The sequence below is a fragment of the Bombyx mandarina genome, chromosome 25 (genome assembly GCF_030267445.1).
Source record: "Bombyx mandarina strain Sakado chromosome 25, ASM3026744v2".
NCBI lineage: Eukaryota > Metazoa > Arthropoda > Insecta > Lepidoptera > Bombycidae > Bombyx > Bombyx mandarina.
The window spans coordinates 3,694,987-3,714,649 of NC_143231.1; the positions used below are offsets into that span (position 1 = coordinate 3,694,987).

General features: G+C 37.6%; 1 protein-coding gene across 2 annotated transcripts in view; it reads left to right on the forward strand.

The window, feature by feature from the left end:
* The window catches only part of MTA1-like (metastasis associated 1-like), a 78,101-nt gene that overhangs the window by 27,347 nt on the left and 31,091 nt on the right, over positions 1-19,663 (forward strand). For both annotated transcript variants that reach the window (XM_028175574.2, XM_089738579.1), the window contains exon 3: positions 16,358-16,465. In XM_028175574.2, the coding sequence (XP_028031375.2) occupies positions 16,358-16,465 (108 nt within the window). The remainder of the gene's footprint in view (positions 1-16,357; positions 16,466-19,663) is intronic.

The following is a 19,663-nucleotide window of genomic DNA, read 5'->3' on the forward strand; positions in this document are numbered from 1 at the left end:
GAGTCCGCACGGGTGGGTACCACCACCCTGCCTATTTCTGCCGAGAAGCAGTAATGCGTTTCGGTTGGACGGGTGGGGCAGCCGTTATACTGTTAAAACTAAGACATTATAACTCATGTCTGAAGGTGGGTGGCGATATTTACGTTAATAAGTCTATGGGCTCCGGTAACCAGTTACCACCAGGTGGGCCGTGAGCTCGTCTATCCATCTAAGCAATAAAAATAAAATAAAAAGTTATACAGTTTTATAAACTCGCAAAAAGCAAGAGAAACTTTTGATTTGATATAAATTTAATTGAATATAATTCCAATTCAACATTATTCATAATCACTGCTTACCGCGACATTGAAGTATGTTTTCAAAGCTAAGGCCCGGAAGGGGGGGCTAGGCATCAACATCAACGGCAAGTATATAACTCACCTTCGGTTTTCCGTTGATATTGTGGCTGAAACCTTGAAGGACTTCAATATAATGCTCAATGACCTCAGTAGAATTGAACTCGAGTAAACCTTAAATTGAACATGGGAAAAACAAAAAATTACTTTGAATGTCTATTTAACGTCAACTGCAGTAAAAGTCGAAAGATCTACGCTCGAAGTTGTTGACGAATATATTTACTTGATCCAAACTGCCCAGCTAAGTTGGTCTAACTTCCAAAGAGAGATCAATCGTCGTATAAAATTGGTAAAGCTAAGTAGAATCTTATCATCACAAATACCGCAGTGTCTCAAGTCGAAAGTCTTTAACCAATGTGTGTTGCCCAGTATATATGGCACTAAGACCTGGTCGCTCACAATAGGCCTTATTAGAAGATCACCCAAAGAGAGTGGAGTGGAGAGCGCTATGCTCGGAGTTCCCCTGCGAGATCAAATCAGGAGAATCGCAGAAGAATTATAACCAACGTAGCCCAAACGATTTCGAATTTAAAGTACCTGTGGGCAGGGCAAAGTGATCGTAGAACAGAGGGCCAAAAAGTCTTCAAGAGGCGATCGCGTACTGGAAGACGTAGCTTGCGTGGGTAGAATTTCCACAATGTGGACCAACGGACCTGTTGAACGACGGAGGAACCTGCCTAATGCCGGCGGCGCGGGATCGCTCGTAGTGGCGAGGCTTGGGGAGGTCTATGTCCAGTAGTGGACGTCTGTGGGTTGAAAGATTAATAATTGATAATTAATCTCACACGACTCAGACTCGGTGCTGTCTGTCTGTATAAATCTGTGTTTCGATATATCAAGAACGCGACAGCCCTGAGTCAATCCTGAAAATAAATCGTATTTAAATCCCTAAGTAAACAACAATAATAATTAGATAATTTTTATAGATGATAATCGCAATAATGACGCGTAACAGGCCCTAATAAGTCTACTTATAGACATTTTACAACATAATTTTAGTAAATTGTTGGCTTCGGATGTACACGCCAACGTTTATTCTCTAATAAACGTACCGCTTTAAAAATAAGGCAAAATATGTTTCTAGTTTTAACAGTAACATTTTAAGCTTGATGATAGACCGAGAATATTTTAGTAATAATAATACTAAACATTTTTATTTTTTATATTCGTTTTTTTACGTCTACGCCTAAAGCTACTAAAAGAATGCTATTATTTCCAGCAATTCTTGGATCATAGGTTCGTTAAGAATACAACCAAATATAAATATTGAGATTTTTCGTCTTCGAGTTTTATTATTTCTAGAGATTTTTTTATTCATTAAGATTAAGACGAGATAGTTAGAATGACGAGGTCACTTTATGTTAAGTGATTATCCGAGTCAAAAAACTTCTCAATATGCACTGTACTGCGGAGTCCAACTCGACTATTGAGATCCATTCTGGTTTTGAACTTAACTTTTTCGAAATGCATGTTTCACAGCGACTTCACTATTCACTATTATTAATTTAATAAATCTTCAGCAATTATCACGATAACTCGCTACGCTGACTTCTTTGGTAATAGTTTTATCGGCCCCAGTAAACAGACATTGCGCAAGATCTGGAAGGTGTTGCTTAATTTAAATATGCATAGCCAACGTATGAAACTGACGTCGCTCACATGCCATTCTAAAGGAGTGAACACCAAAGGTTTTTTTTTTTTGTTCCTTCCTGGAACTCGTTATCTACTGCCGTCGAAGCTGGACCTTAGACCATGGTGATGAAATATCTGCACAACCAAGGCGTTGCTTTTTAAAATGATAAACTTTTATTATTAGGCTACCCGCGACCATCACCCATGACAATAACAATGAGAATAGATTGCCAAACGTGACCGCCGTGAACGTACTCTGTGTTTTTAGTTAGTACACATGAGTTTAAATAAAAAGAAAAAAACACAAGTTTTGTATGTAAATTAAAAGAAAATTTTCTTCATCAGCCACCGTTTCAACTGAAATTACGAGAAAAAAATGAGTGGTACATGTAACTAACTATCTGTACTGTAAAATCCAGAGATTCCTTAAATAAGGCTTTTTGCATAACATTTATCGTACCTAAGGTGTTTTTTGTTAAAAAGACAAGTATAATTAAAACAAAATTAAAAAGAGACAACATACGTATAATTAAAACATAAAGCCACTGAGTGTCTTTCTGCGGAGGCACTTGAATTTTTAGTTAATCCAAATGTTTATTCCACAGATTTGTAGACACACTAAAAACGCTTATCGCTCTGATCTTTAAGCATTTTATTAATTTCGTATAACTAAATTTCATAATAGATTTTAAAAACGAACTCATAAGTCTGGTAATTTCTTGTAAGTGTTATTGGGTGTAGATAAGATTTTTGTAGTTTTTTAGTTTTGCGGTTTCGTTTTCATTATAAGAGGATTTCAGTTTTCATTGAACACCAATTGAACGTTGATATTAACATGATATATTTAAATTTCGATTACCGCACGTGTCTCTTGTTTTCTTTTCTTCAAATTCGGCACTTGTCACTTTTTATTTACATACATATGTATCATACTCCTTTTAGATACGAAGAAAAACGCACTTAAAACAATTGTGTAAGATATGAATTACATAAATATGCGTAATTATTGGCCACAAAAGTAGCCCATCATCTTGCTATAAGGCGTTGCACATTACAATTATTATTGAGATTTGGACCCAATGTTCGACTCCGTTAACCAATTACACGCCAGGTAAATCGTGAGCTAAAGAACATGCCGTATATTATTAGGATGTGAATCCATTTTTTTTTTGCGAAATATAAATGTTCTTTGAAACTTCCCCATTATTGTTCAGTGTTTATGTATCTATTTAGCACATAACCGCAAATCATGTTAAGATCCTGGACTATTGATATTAAATAATTGAACACTGAATGCGCAACATGAGTTACCTCGAGACTTATAAAGTTCTTATTAAAGTATTTTAGAAGTCGTCGTGGCCTAAAGGATAAGACTTTCGGTGCATGCGTATCTAGCGATGCAACGGTGTTCGAATCCTGCAGGCGGGTACCAAGATTTCTGATGAAATACGTACTCAACAAATGTTCACGATCGACTTCCACGGTATAGGACATCGTGTAATAAAAATCAAATCCGAAAAATTATAATTTACGTAATCAATGGTGGTAGGACCTCTTGTGAGTCTGCACGGGTAGGTACCACCACCACCCTGCCTATTTCTGCCGTGAAGCAGTAATGCGTTTCGATTTGAAGGGTTGGGCAGCTGTTGTAACTGTACTGAGACTTTACGTCTCAAGGTAGATAGATGACGGCGGCATTCACTTTATGATGTCTATGAACTCAAGGCCAATTGGCCCATGTGCTCTCGTCTAATGCATTAAAAATGTAAAAATAGAGATTAGTTCGTTAAAAATCCATTATGAATATCGAACTTATAAAGTACATAAGAAGTAGACTATAGTCTATTTGGTAGCTTATTTGTAGACAGCAGCTTGGCTCTGCCCCTGGCTTTGCTGGGCACCATGAGCGACGGTAACCACTTACTATCAGGTGGGCCGTACGCTCGCCTACTTGCAAAGGCAATAAAAGAAAGTAATTTAATTATGATAGATTTCAATTGTTTGTACTCAGAAAATCGTTTATTACTCATCAAAAATATTGTTTAAGACCGGTTTTTTCACAATTTCAAATTACTCACTACGTCGCGACATTGATTACATTGATAGTGTCAAAGTGACTTTGCGACGTAAATTTCCACATTGCCCTTGTTTTTAAATCACTTTTTTTAAAGGGATTTTATGACCTGGTAATTAAGACCTTTAGGTCAAGTCTTATTTTAATTTATATTCTTATATTTATGATAAATTATAATATGGAGTGAAATGAAATGAAGACGATTAATTTGAGACATTCATCATCAACTGAGATGAAATTAAATGAAATGAGATGAGATGGTATGGGATGAAATATAATCTCTTTAAAATGGTGGTTATTTACCGAGACTTTTTCAGTAAGCTTTTTGGAGGATCCCGAGAAACTACGTCCAGCGGGTTTGTTTCATTTTCCCAAATTTGTGCACTTTCACAGATATTAAACAGTTAATAAACCACCGTTATTACACATTTAAGACTGAAGAAACACTCAATAGACAAAATAAATCAAATCACACAACTTCACTCCTCGCGTTCCCGCCAAAAAGTATTTTTAAAACTATTAGCGTAACCTATATTTGTCAATCCAATTCATTCAATTTTCACTCACTAATTCACCACCTCCGATTAACATGACACACATCAAGGATCGATGACAGTACAGTAATTATTTTATTGCACTGGTCTATCATCAGCGGAATTAACTGGGATTTTAAATTCGACTTGTTTTTTATTATTATTAAAGTCGACATTTTTAATACTATTTATACAACAATACAATTACATATACAATACAATTTAACGGCCGTCTGGTGTAGTGGTAAGTGACATGGTCACTACACAAGGGGGTCGCGGGTTCGAATCCCGCCAAGGGAAGATATTTGTGTTAAATATAAATGTCTTTTCCAGGGTTATGGATGTATATTAAATATATGTATGTGTATAATAAAAATCTTACATTTATTTCCGTTATCTGGTACCTGTAACACAAGTTTTTTACGAACTTATCACGGGACCAGTTAACGTGGCGTGATTGTTAGTAAATATTTATTAAAAAAAAAATTATAACATTTTTATTACTATTTATTTTACTTTACATGTATATTATATTGTGTGTAATTATGTGTATGTATGTATTTTCCTATTTTATACATAGGTATATTAAATTGTAGTTTGTTTATTTATGCATACAAAGTAATATGTAATCTATATAAGTACCTATATTTAACATTATGTGTATTCTATAATACTAAGATGTTATTTTAAGGAAGATTTTTGTTTTGATTTTGTTCTTTTTTTGTTTTGTTGTGGTTGTTTGTTATTCTTTTGTTAATGCACCTACCATGCATTGTCTCTGCACCACCCTATGGTCGACTGGAAGAGAACGCCCATGGCATTAAGTCCGCCTGTGTGCACAAGTTTTATTTTGTGCATAAGGTATAAATAAATAATACGAGAATACGCAAGTTAAATGTTGACCATTGTCAACAAACTTGAGATTTTACTGTCTCGTTTCTCAGGTTTTGATTTGAACTTCACACTAGTGTTGTTTGCATTAATATGCGACATTTGTCACTTTCTTAAAGTCGTTTTCAAACTATCTATAGACAAAACAAGTTTACAAATTATGTTAAGAATTTAAGTTGAGTATGTTTGTTGCGAATTATCGTCTTGTTTTTTTTGTGTGTGTGTGTTTTTTTTTTTTCAATTAAAGTAATTTCTTAAAATATTATAATGTACGTCGTTATTTATTTCAAAAAGTCGTAACTTTAGAATTTTGCTTGATTACCAATGCGTCCTTCGTTTAGTTGGTGATAGATCAAAATGACTGTTTTACGCAATTTGAATATTTTATTAAGTGTAAACTTAAAAAATGGATACATTACATGTTTTTTTTAACTTGTCACGACGAACCGAGATTTCTTCCACAATCGTGACCACCAATAAGTTGAACCCCATTTCGCGGGTATGAATTAGACCTTGCAAGTTTGTGGGGAAATTGGTTTAATATTTATTGTTAGATTCATTGTCGAGAAAAATACACGGCTCATTTTGTATTTGAAAAATTAATAATAATTTTGTTTATTGCTTAGATGGGTGGACGAGCTCACAGCCCACCTGGTGTTAAGTGGTTGCTGGAGCCCATAGACATTTACAACGCAAATGCGCCACTCACCATGAGATATAAGTTCTAAGATCTCAGTATAGTTAGAACGGCTGCCCCACCCTTCAAGCCGAAACTCATTACTGCTTCACGGCACCTACCCGTGCGGACTTACAAGAGGTCCTACCACCAGTAAAAAACTACCAGTGTGCCGTGCTTCATATTGTCGCGACTCAGTCATACCATCGGACTGGAATGAACTCACCCACAGCGTTTCTCGCGTGCTACGACATGTCTTTTTTCAATCGAGCTTTGTTGATAGTACTCAGTGGTAAGCAAGGGATTGTCTATGCCTATGCTGACGTCTAGCAACGACAGTAATCACTCACCTTCAGCTCGTTCGTCTGCTCATCTGCCTAGAGAATCAACAAATAAACGCATTCCGCTATGAAGAGTAGAATAACTTTTATACCGTTTAATTAAGACATCAGCCTAGTGTAGTATAGGCGACGCAATTCACAACCGGTCATCGTTCTCGTCGAACCCGTCGCTTGCGACGAAGGGCTCGACGAGTAAATTAATCCAAAGACACAGCCCACTGAGTATCTCGCCGGATCTTCTCAGTGGGTCGCGTTTCCGATCCGGTGGTAGATTCTGCGAAGCACGGCTCTTGCGCTAAGGTTCGTGTTAGCAACATCATCAGGTTTGAGCCCCGTGAGCTCACCAACTAGTTAAGATTACGCTGAAATAGCCTCTCAAGCCTATCAGCTTAGGTTGAAAAAAAAAGGAATTTACGTTGTGATAGACTTCGCTTACCGCTAAACACTAGTTGGATTGTGAACTCATATCTTCATACAGGCCAATACAAAAAAGTACAACGTCTTAATCGGTTAAAAAAAGTCAGCATATAATTGTACTTGAAACAACGAATCAACACTATTTCATTAAGTTGATAAAATAGTATCATGCTAATTAAAAAACTTACAACACATTGTAACAACTTGTAACATATTATGTACATATGTGTTCTAACTAATAATATTGTTAATCTAAACTGTAACTGAGAAACTAAGAGGTGAAAATAAAATTCAGTACTTCATAATTTAATGTTACTACGTTGGTTGATTTGGTTTTAAATAGTTATACATACATCGGTATTACTTTTGATTCTAATGTAAAAGCTTTTGATGCGATTTGATCAGATTTGTAAATGCATTATTACTACGTCACCTACGACGACTCCGTAGCCGGTGCGCAGGCACGTGGACTCGTGGAAGGCCTCCGGCGCATCGAAAGTGAGACCGCGGGAGGGGCATTAGCGGGGAGGACACGAGGTCACTGAACCTCGCGCATCCGACCGATCCGCACTTGTACAAGACCGACGGTCGCATTGTTTCACCATCTCGTACTTCACACTCAAACGCGACACCAATAAAACCTACCATTTATAGATTAACATATACGTTAACTGACCAGTTTTTTTTTGGATTAAAAATTATGAAACGAAACATATAAAGAGTTAAGTTATTTTTTATGCATTTAGTTTTAGCGGAAGTGAGGTGAAGCGGGTATCCGCTTCGTCGCCCGGCGACAATGGTCATACACACTTTCGACGTCATGCGACATCACTTAAAACACAATGTTATTGCTGGTAGTTTCATAATAATTATAGTTAAGATATAAAATTCTAATCCAATAATTCAACGTGGAAACGTGCTAATCTAAACCACGTGGCGTTGAAATTAACTACTTATATTCTTGTGAGTTCGCACGTGTAGGTACCACCGCCCTGCCTATTTCTGCCGTGAAGCAGTAATGCGTTTCTTTTTGAAGGGTGGGGCAGCCGTTGTAACTATACTGAGACCTTAGACCTCATATCTCAAGGTGGGTGGCGGCATTTACGTGTTAAATGTCTATGGGCTCCAGTAACCACTTAACACCAGGTGGGCCGTGAGCTCGTCCACCCATCAAAGCAATAAAATAAAATAAAAACTAAGTAACATATAATCTATTTATACTATATAATCTATCCAAATATTAAAACTTAACCATGTTACAGAATTGTTTTTCAAGAGCAAAAGCGTCGTTCGGACGCAGATAATTTTAAATTTTAAATTGAGTTGATTCCGTACAGTAACGTTATAGACTGTATAATAATATCAATTATTCTGCTAAGGATGTATTGAGCGGTGATCGGATCAAGTATTAAATGTGTGTTGCGTTGTATTAACACCAAGGTCGTTCAAACATAGAACTCGCAGATGACACTTTAAAGTAATACATATTTTATTATTAATAGTCATGTCATTAGTATTGTTATCGGCGTAGAGATGGCCGGACGAGTTGGCTCTCCTGGTGTCAGTGATTGGCATCAGTTGATGTATATTGACTGTGCTAACCATTAAAGCGAGACGGAGCGTAAATTCGTGCAAATATCTATAAAAAATGTATTTTAATTCTACCATTTTTTTCCTACCTATGCTTATAGCCTTGAGATGAGAGGCTATTTCAGCTAAGCAGCCCTAACGTATGTAGGTGAGCTCACGGGGCTCAAACCGGAGTATTGCTAACACTGACCCTAACAAGAGCAGTGCTTTGCAGAATCTACCACCGGATCGGAAACGCGACCCACTGAGAAGATCTGGCGAGAAACTTAGTGGGCTGTGTCTATGGGTTAGTTCGCTCGTCGAGCCCTTTATCCCAAGCGACAGGTTCGGCGAGGACGGTGACCGGTGCTTGTGGTACATGTGGTACATCCGTAATGACATGCTTTGGGCGACGTCGACTGTTTGCCATTCGGTCTACAGGATCGGGTATATCTTCCAAAAATCCTGACATGACAATACGCATTGGCACGAGAATATACAAGCACAAGTTTCCGAAATACTTGATGCAATGAATAAAATAATAATGAGGCTAAGATCAAATTTTACACACCGTAAAACCGAGTGCATGCCAGACTAGGCATCTTGGATGATTCCATATTTGTCATAAACATTTACGATTCAAATTTTAAATTGTCCATTTTAATTAATAAACACCAACGTTGCTATGGAGGTTTTTCCTCTTAACCATTCATCCGATTGTGATGAATTTGCTACAATTATTCTTGGCACACCGGGGAGGGCTTCTGTCGTAGTACCAATAATGTATTTACGATACGTGGGACGCAAGTAGTTTCAAGAAATCGATTTATTTCATGCAACAATAATCACAGTCAATCCATAGCGGGTTCCACTGGTTAAATATTAAACTTCGTTGAATTATCTTTTGCTAATTAATTAATTAAGTTGTCGGATCTCGTTTGTCTATATTGTACCCTTTAAATGAGAATTTAGAGAGTACTAACACGAATATTTCACATGTTACTTGCTACTTACTATAACTCCTTTAGAACCTCTCCTATCATTTTGAAAACCTTAACATGATATCCCACTGAATCCCAAAGAAGGTCTTTAGGATACCAGCTTGGAGTTAATTGTCAGACATTCGATACGCTAATGTGCAATTGGATTGCTTAGTTTCTTAATTGTTCGTCCAGCCCTAAAAAAATGTTTTATTTTTCTTTTTCCGTTCTAGAATTTCAAAACAGGTTCTTTGAAATTAAGAAACCTTACCTTCCATATCTTAACTCCGAGCGTCATGTGAATATAAATTGCAATCCATTACGTACAAAGAAAAACATAGTTTCTCACCCCTTTTTTTCTTGGTTTTCGTTTTAGGAATCCTATCTTAAAAAACTACTACCCACCTATTTTGTAGATCCGTTTGTTATACAATAGTAGTAAAGATAATAGCAATAGATAATAGAAAAGAATTGTTAAGCTCCACTAGTAACCAATAGTATAAACCAATCAACTCGTTTTTTTTATGTTTGAAGGCTTACTGGAGGCCTGGAGACCTTTCCAGCTTCATCAGCACAGGAACGCCAATCTGTTCGTAATTTACAAGAAACATTATAATGTTTATCTTCGGCCATTTCTCTGAAAATGTTAAGTACACGATTATGTTACCACCTACGTTACGTAATAGTAACACAGAAACTAGGTCCTTTATCACCTTACTTCATTTTAACATCACAAGAAATATCAAAGATATGTAATATGGCGCGAACATCAGAATACACAGTGAATATTCATAATATAACTGGTCCAAATTCAAATGTAATAATACTCTGGTTTTTATTATTATGAATGGCCAGACTGTGAATCTGTATTTATTAACACGACCACAACAACAATATCAATATAATATAATATTATAATCACATATCGACAATACCCAAATACAACATTTCTCTTAGTCTCTTTTTTATGTAGATGGGCAGACGAACGCTATTCATTACGCTATTAAAAGATGAGATGAGATGATAACGTCGAATGCAGGATTTCACAGAGGTTAAATTAGGCTTCCATATATACCATATCAGCTTAACCTTAACTATGTAGTGACTATGTGAGTTCACGAGGCTCAAACCTGACGATGTTGCAAACACGAACCCTAGCAAGGGCCGTGCTTCGCAGAATCTACCACCGGATCGGAAACGCAACCCACTGAGAGGATCCGGCGAGAAAACTCAACGGGCTGTGTCTGTGGGTTAATTTACTCGCCGAGCCCTTCGTCACAAGCGACGGGTTCGACGAGAAAGATGACCGGCCTGATGATACCTACCGGTAAGGTCTTATAAATAATATGCTCTACCACAAGTAAAGCTACACAACAATCAACTTTATAGATAATTATGATATTTATTATTTTATTTTTTGTTCATGTTATACGCGTTTGCAAGTTCTTTTCCAGTGAGTTGAAACATATTGTTGAGACCGCTTGCGCGCCCAAGTAGTTTCAACAAATGATATATTTTCATTTAAAATTCAATTAGTAATAGCGACGCGCGGCTTTCACACTAGTAATCTATATCTGTACCTGTGTTTCTCAACCCGTATTTTCTAAATAGCTATTAACGAGCATCTGATTCAATAATTAATGTAAATTCCAACAAACAATAACGATGGTAACTATTTTTCGCAACATCCGATTTCATTGAAACGATGCGTATTTCCGCTAAAATAAAGTCAATAAGAAAATTTTGAGGTGTCAAAAGAGTGATCATTGGACGGACAACTAGTAAATAGGAACAGCATCGTTCTCTCGTAGTATTTTTCGCAACATTGAAACAAAGCATATTTGTGCTAAAATACCTAGTCTTGCCATAAATACTGAGACAAAGGAAAAAAAAAATTCTATTGCAAATAACATTTATTACTTTTACAGTGTGTTAGTTTAATACATAAATATAAAACAATTTAAAGTATAAAAAGCTTATTCGAAGTGGTCTCCATTGGATGCAATACAGTCCTTTAAACGTTGAGGCCAGTTATCAATAGAAGCACGCACTCTTTCCATGGGAAAATTTTCACTACCAATTGTACGGATTGTTTTAGGGACTCCAAATTATCATGGCGTTTAGAGCAAGCCGTACTCTCTAAAACTGACCATAAATTATAATTCAGCGGATTAAGATCGGGACTAGACGACGGCCAGTCTTCAGTTCTGATGAAGTCCGAAACGTTCGTTTCCAACCAAGACTGCGCAGACCGAGCTTTATGACCTGGCGCCGAGTCTTGCTGGAAGGACCATTCTTGATTATTGAACATGTTGTTGTTAAGGGGCTTCACTACCTTCTCAAGAATTGTATCTTGTTACACTTGTGCCGATGTTTTTATACCTTTTTCACAAAAGTATGGCTCAGTCACTCCTTCATAGCTAATACCCCACCAAACCATCACTGAAGTCGGATAGTACCCACGTTGCACTCTGTCGACTGATTAGGAAGCTTCCTTAGAGCTTTGAGCATTAATACGGTCATTTTGTTTGTTAAAATGTTGCTCAATTGTAAAAAATTTCTCATCCGTAAACAAAATTTTTCTATGACCTCCCTTTGCGTACTGTTTCAGTAGTTGTTTCGATTTTTCCACCCTATTCCCTTTTAAATTATCAGTTAAGAAATGACCAGTACGTCTCTTATAGGCTGCAAGTCCTAAGTCATCTTTTCAAATACGCGACATGGTTCTAGGTGCTATCTTCATCTCCCGAGATAAAATCTTTTGCTTTCGGACAGGATTTCTTCGAATTCTTTCCCTTACTGCTTTGACCACCTTTTTCGTAAGAACACTACGTGGACGGCCAGATCTTTTTCTGTCACAAACAGAGGAGGTCTCATTGCACCTATTAATAGCCCGGTACACAAACATTTTACTAACACCAAGCGTATGGAGAGTTTTAAAAATTGCATTTGGCTGGCTTTATGTAATGCAATCACAGCGATTCGGTTTTCTTTATCACCCCACTCCATTTTAATATCGCAAAATATTGTACAATGTATTGGCGCCAAAATGAGAAAACTCAATGAGCAATCATATAAAAATGACAGATTCCAAATTCAAATGTAATATTTTGTTTATTTTTAATTGTAACAGTATTTATGGCCAGACTAAGTATACACGAAACTAGTCAGTTTTTCTCTCTTCATAACGTCAATAACAAAATTTTTAGGTGTCAAAAGTCTGATCAATAATGGACGGGCAACTAGTATATTTAAAGAATATCGTTTTAGTACGAAAAAAACATCAATAAAGACAAGCTACAGATCTCGAAGCTTGTCAAAGAACCCCGGCAGCGTGTCATTAGACGGCGTGAATATTTAAGTAGAGGTGGCGGGTCGCGGTTTCGCTCCCGAGCTTGGGTTATGGGACGGTTGGGATTACCTTCTCATTGAATTAATTCTGTTTGCAGATGAAAAAAGCGCCTATGTATGTATACCCATTTACGAAAACAGGAGAATTACATTGAGTGAAACTGCGAATTTTATTTTTAGGTAACTCCTTTAGACTTGTGTAGTGGTTAATGTGAGTGAGCTTTCAAAGAAGAAAAAATACCGATTCGTTAATGTAATTATTCACAGGCAAACAACCTAGAGTTAAAGCAATGTAAAAAAAATGTTAAAGATTGTTATAAAATATTCACCCTAAGCTGTACCTATTGTTTGACGTCCACGAGCGGTATGTACCACAAAGGTAGAAATCGTCTAATAAGACATATAATACAAATGTCCAATAATAAATGTAAAAGATCGTAATTACAGTAATTAATAAAGTCAAATGTAATAAACCAACTAGTACTTATGATTTGATTTAAGAAATATTAAGTAGAACTATAAATGAGTTTTAGTATCCCAGACAGGGTGGTAATGTTAAAGTGGATTTGTGTTATGTAATGAAGGGGTCATCCTGTCCGCGCCCAAAAGTCGTGCCCGCGAAGTAGAGAACAGTCATATCCTATCGATTTGTTAAGATGGCGTGCGCGGGGATTTCGGAGGGGGGGACGTGACGAGGGGTGGCGAGGGTGGTCTCAGCCTCCGCGCGGCGCAGCGTGCAGCTTGGCTTGCACCTGCCCGTAACCACCGCGACACAATAGCTACGTCACAACGCTCAGCCTATGAACGCTGCACACTCGTTCACATGTGACCACCTTACAATCTTAATTGTTTCAATGCGTTCTGACCTAAAGTTAGCGTTTCAAACGCAATGCGTAATTTATAAAAAGGGTAGACACTGATATCATCAGGCTGTATAACGCTGATGTTCTCGACGAAGGCAGACCCTTTGGGATGCTCTTCAAAAATCGATATTTACGTTCATAAAGGACATAAATGCTGATATTGGTCGTTTCCATTCATGCCGGCATCTTATAATATTGCCGTAGGTCGTGCCTGTAGTAGTAATAACGTAGTCGGCAGTGTGCGCCCACCTTCACTCGGGATTCCATGTCGCGCCCTCGACACCTAAGCCGGCCTGATCTCCGGTGGCCCCCGTTCATAACTTCAAGGTCACAAACTAGTTCTGGCGCACTCACACATTTTGAACTATATCGTTATGGTATTAATTAGCCCTTTCTTAAATGTTAAATTGAATTCAATGCGATTATTTTATTGGCGTTGATGAGTATAAGTGGTCAATTTCATAGTTAATTTGTTGTAAAGCCCATGCAAGTGAATACCACAATGAAATACGCGATAAAAGTCTCAGTAGTAAAGATGGCTTACCCTTCAGTCTGAAATGCACGGATGTTTCGTTTCAAAAATAAACAGGAGGGGGTATTAACTCGTGCGGGCAACCATTAGTACTTACCCAATTTTACATAATTTTCATTACACGTATTAATTTCTAAAAATTTATACCTGCCACAAGAACAGCACCTTCATATCGCTCGACATTGACAGTCTAATTACGCACATTTAGCTTGGTCATTTTAAATTTAATAGTACTCGTACGTGTATGTGCTCATGTATTCGTGAAACTAACATCTTCGAATTGTTTACAAATTGTGCTCAAAATAAATTATTAAAATTAATTGTGATAAATTCATCATACGATTTGAACCAAACAATCAAAATGAAAACTTAGCTTTGCTTGGAGCGGGTTCCATGTTATGTTAAGGCACGAGTTGGTGAATTATAACTTTGGTCTTTGCTATATGTGCCGCGAATTCAATGAACATATCTCAAGGTCAATGGCAGAATTCACACTATCATTTCCATAGACTTCGATAACCGCTTAACAACAGGTGTGCTGAGAGTCCACTTTTTTTTATTTGGACAGGGTAAGGGTATGTTTGTAATATCCGAGAATTCGTCTTGTAAACATAAAACATCAAGTCGAAGAATCTGACCAACTTCAAAATACTGTTATTCTTTCTGTGCTAGTGAAAAAAAAATGTTGGGACAGTAAAGGTTTTTTTTATTTGGCACGTGATCTCGATTCATTGTGATGCTTGCGACTATATCTAACGAAATATTGTATTTAACTGGTGATGAAAAGCATTGAAAGTACTCGCGCGCAATTTGTAGTACGTTTTATTGCTCTATCTCAGGAATATTCTCTGAAGTGCTGACAGTAACTTTACGGATATTTCGGCTCAATCAGAAAAATTAAGAAGCAACTCGCAGTTGCGGACACATACCATGCAGAAAGAAAGCAAAATGTTCACTTTTATTTAATTGCTTATATGGTAGCTAGAGTGATATCGAAATTATTCAATTGAATTAGTAAATCAAACAGAGGAAACTTACGTCCTCCTTTTTTTTTCTACCTATGCTGATAGTCTTGAGAGGCTATTTCAGCGTCGCCCTAACATGTAGGTGAGCTCACGGGGCTCAAACTGGAATGTTGCTAACACTGGCCCCAGCAAGAGCAGTGCTTTGCAGAATCTACCACCGGATCGGAAACGCGACCCCCTGAGAAGATCAGGCAAGAAACTCAGTGTGCTGTGTCTGTGGATTGATTCGCTCGTCGAGCCCTTCGTCGCAAACGACGGGTTCGACGATGACGGTGATCGGTGCTTGTGGTACCTAAAAGCACAGTTAATGGATCGGGAGGATCCGTAATCACGTGTTTTGGACGACGTCAACGAAGTCCTACGTGACCACTACTAATGTATTTGTTGGAAATCTTTCGCGAAGCAATCCTACGGTCCTGTTAGAAGGATGGCATAATCATTATGGAAATGTCACTTCAATCTTACGTCTCAAGGTAGGCAGCAGCGTTGACGTTTTGTTTTCGTGGGATCTGGTAACCACACACCACAGACGTAAATGGTGAGTCGCTCAGTGACATTGCTAATGTCAGGGAATATCGAGCCGCAACTCATAGATTAAACCGTTATGTAGATTTCTTTCATCTCATGACCTACGAGAGCTTTTTTTTTTTCAATTATTTTGGAACGAAATTCCTTATGGTACGATGCGGAGAGGTACCCCCCTAACCGGGAAAAAACGTCCGTAACGTAAGATTTTTATTAGTAATGCACATAGTGTACGACTTAACTTTGTAATAACGTACAAATAATAACATATTTTTACTATATATTTTTTATAAATCATTGTGAATAAAAGAAAGTTGATAACTTTGTAAAGTAGTTTTTTTTTATCCCTAAAAAAATTATAATAAAAAAATGTATACCCGAATATTTTTTTTCTTTATACCTCGAATAGAACTTAAAATTAATATTTTTATAATAAGGAAAACTTCGTTCTTATCTGGTATCCCACGACACCACGCATCTTTTTTTGTATTTGTCTTACATTAGAACAAAGAACCTATTTGAGTGTCGCATTAGTAATTTGTTTTTGTTTCAGTGGCCCAGTCAGAAGACTCACCGGTCGCGATGAAACTCAAGAAAATATGCCTTAAAACGCCGGTTGGCGAGGAACAGGCGGCACAAGCAGTTCTCGACCCAGCGTTAGGTAAGAAACGAAGAAACATATTATTCGTATGTATGTAATACCTTTCCTATAGACGAGTAATAGTAATAATGAGAGAAAATTACATTTATCATTCGACTAGTTATCTAGGCAAAGACAAATTAGCTAAGTACCATTACCACTGTGTTTGTCAACTGTGTTGTTGTTGTTATGTAAGTATCGATTAACAATGTTGTTTATCTTTTTTTTTTGGTAAACTTCAATATCGAAACAAAGGTGACAATATAATATATAAAATTAATCTAAATCTTGAGGTATCCAGTGATTTTGGTCTGGAATTAAAGAAAACGCAAATCAAGATTACAAATAAGTGTATTTTGTGTATTTGATATTACTATATCGACTCGAAGCAATGAGGTAACTACAAAAATTACCTCCCTAGGACGAGTCTCGCTTATCAGTTTTTTCAAGGTGAATATAGCTATTAGTTATTCGGTCGACAACATCGCGTATTCTCTTAAACAAATTGAAATGTTTTGGAAATGCTTTAATTACTATTATTAGTATTTAATTTAACCTGAAATATCCGCACATTTTACTTGAAGACTACACATAGCACTCGTCACAGAGTCCCGTTTGCGATCTCCGTCGATTGAATTGTGCTTTTATATCTCATAATGCCACGCACTCAACGTATGATGTCATCGATTTAATTACGTCGGCCATTTCATTATCCACCTATAAAAGCGACATTTATTTCAGTCTTCCGTCTAAACAAGCTTCAATAACTTCGAAACGCGGACGATCGATTTGTGGAAACTTTACGGCGTCGTTATATTTTTACGTTGTGTTTTGGTTTGATTCCCTTTCTCAATGTCAAGATTCCGTTTTATTGTAAACGTTTAAACGGCCATTTATTCTGGAGCCGCTTTAACATGGTCAGAGGGGCCGAGTGAAGTCCACATAGCCTGGACGGGTTACATCACATTTCTCTGCATTTATCGGCGGCGTATGCGGTATCGGGAGCGTTTAGTATAGGTAGAGGGTAGACAGACGTTCGTGCACAGGTCGTTAATGGTACAACGTGAATCTGTTGTGTGGTACGCGGGTGGAATAACCTATAATTAGATGCGCGTACACCATTCCACAGTCTTGGAACACGTAGATGTCTCGTTCACTCTACATCCGCTGACGTATGCTATGCAGAATAGTTACCGATATTTACTTTATTGAGTGGGAGGATACCAATCGGACTTGCAAATATTTTTTTCTGCATCACTGTAACGTATCTGTGCTCTGACTTTACAATAGAATATGTTTTGAATATGGCGTCGACGAACTTTCATTTTTGAATCGTAAAATCAGCTTATGTTCAGATACTACTGTTTATAGTTTGTACCGAAATTAGTAACAATTAATTCTGTAATTGTTTTACACAATATGTCAAAAAATAATTCAGCCAATAATAACAAGCTACATATCACATATACGTGCATAGATTTTGATATTTTATCAAACACTAGCGACCCGCCCTCGCTTCGCTTCGGAAACATTAAAACACACATGAAACAAAAAACAAAAAAATTAAAAAAGTAGCCTATGTTCATCAGGGACAATGTCGGCTTTAATGGAAAAAGAATTTTTCAAATCGGTCCAGTAGTTTCGGAGCCTATTCGAAACAAATCTTTCCTCTTTATAATATTAGTATAGATATAGATATAGATTGACCTCCTTAATTATGGTTTAGGTCTGCTGAAATTAGTAATAAAAATACAAAACTGAAGGTACAATTTACTTGTACCCCGCACTTGTAGGCCTGTATTAGATGATAACTATCAAAGTGCATAGAGGGAGGTGGGATATAGGTGGCTTTCGCGTATCGAGTGACGTGATAAGTAACTACAGTCCGTCAATGCAATGGTGGGTGAGGGCAAAGTGTGAGGCTGTGCTTGTACGTGTAGTTTAGGCGGCTCGTGCAGAGCGGGGTCGGCGCAAGCGACGTTGCCTTGTTTCGAATTTGTGCGTGACGCTGCACCACTCCTCAGTGGCCCGGTAATTTGATTGGGTTTGAACTGTCACCTATGCGCCGCCGTTGCCCGACCGTCGCTCGCCGGCTATCGATTAGAGGCCCCGTCCCCTGCCCCCACGTCGCCCGCGAACCGGATCTCGTCACGCCGCCATTGTATACCCGCGACGCTTAAACGCATTCGTTTCTCCCGATGCGAAAACGACGCATTCCTTCCGCGCGCGCCCTCCCGCCCCACGACCGGCCGGCCGAGAGCCACATCACGCGGCGCCGCACAGGACCGCCGCCGACCCCTCCGGTCACGATTAACACCTTGCATACGACAGCTTCGACTCGACTAACACAAATATCAATATTCTGACACAATTGAAACGTGATTAATTAATCACTACACTCGTAGAACTAAAACAGTTGCACATAATGTGTGTAAATTTTGTAACTGAAACACGACAACGTTGCCAAACAATGAAAACGATTTCGACTCAAATGAATATGATTTCTTTGTCGTTTCTCTTAAGGTTCAAAATAGTTAATATAGAAACGTACTGACGCCGAGCAAACGTTTTGTTTTTGATACATTATTATTAAAAAACTCTCAGTAAGCAAATTAAAACAAATTAATTGTTTACGTATAACGTGTGACGTCACAATTTGTGTAATATCTACTTGGTACACTATTGTGCAATGAGCATTGCGGTCCACTTGCACTCGGCGTGTTGTATGCCTCATATCTGTAATAGTTTATGTTTGCTATGTTATGTTACAGACGCCTTTCACTTATCTGGCTCAACTATTTCGTACTATTAAAATATGTCAAATAGGGCGACTGAGGAGACTGCAGAATTGTTCAATAATTAAAATTTTTAGAGGAAAGCTACAACACAGAACATACAAGTCATTTATTCATTAGCCGTATCTTATTTGTTAACAGGTGGTTATGTTTGTATGCGCTACCTAAAGTTAAAAATAAACCGTTCCAGCCGCTGATTTCGAATGTGTTTTATTTGTTCTCAAAACATTGGATCCAGATAATCGTTCGATTTATTGTTTTAAAGTTTGACTAGAAAAATTGCGTCCATTTCCAACAATAATGATTACAGTTCATCATTCAGGTGGTCGTTGAAGAACTTCGATATCCAGAGAAGTGCAAAACACAAATTGGTTCTTTCTAAAAAAGAGCAATTTTTTTTATCAGCCCACAGACGTCCACACTG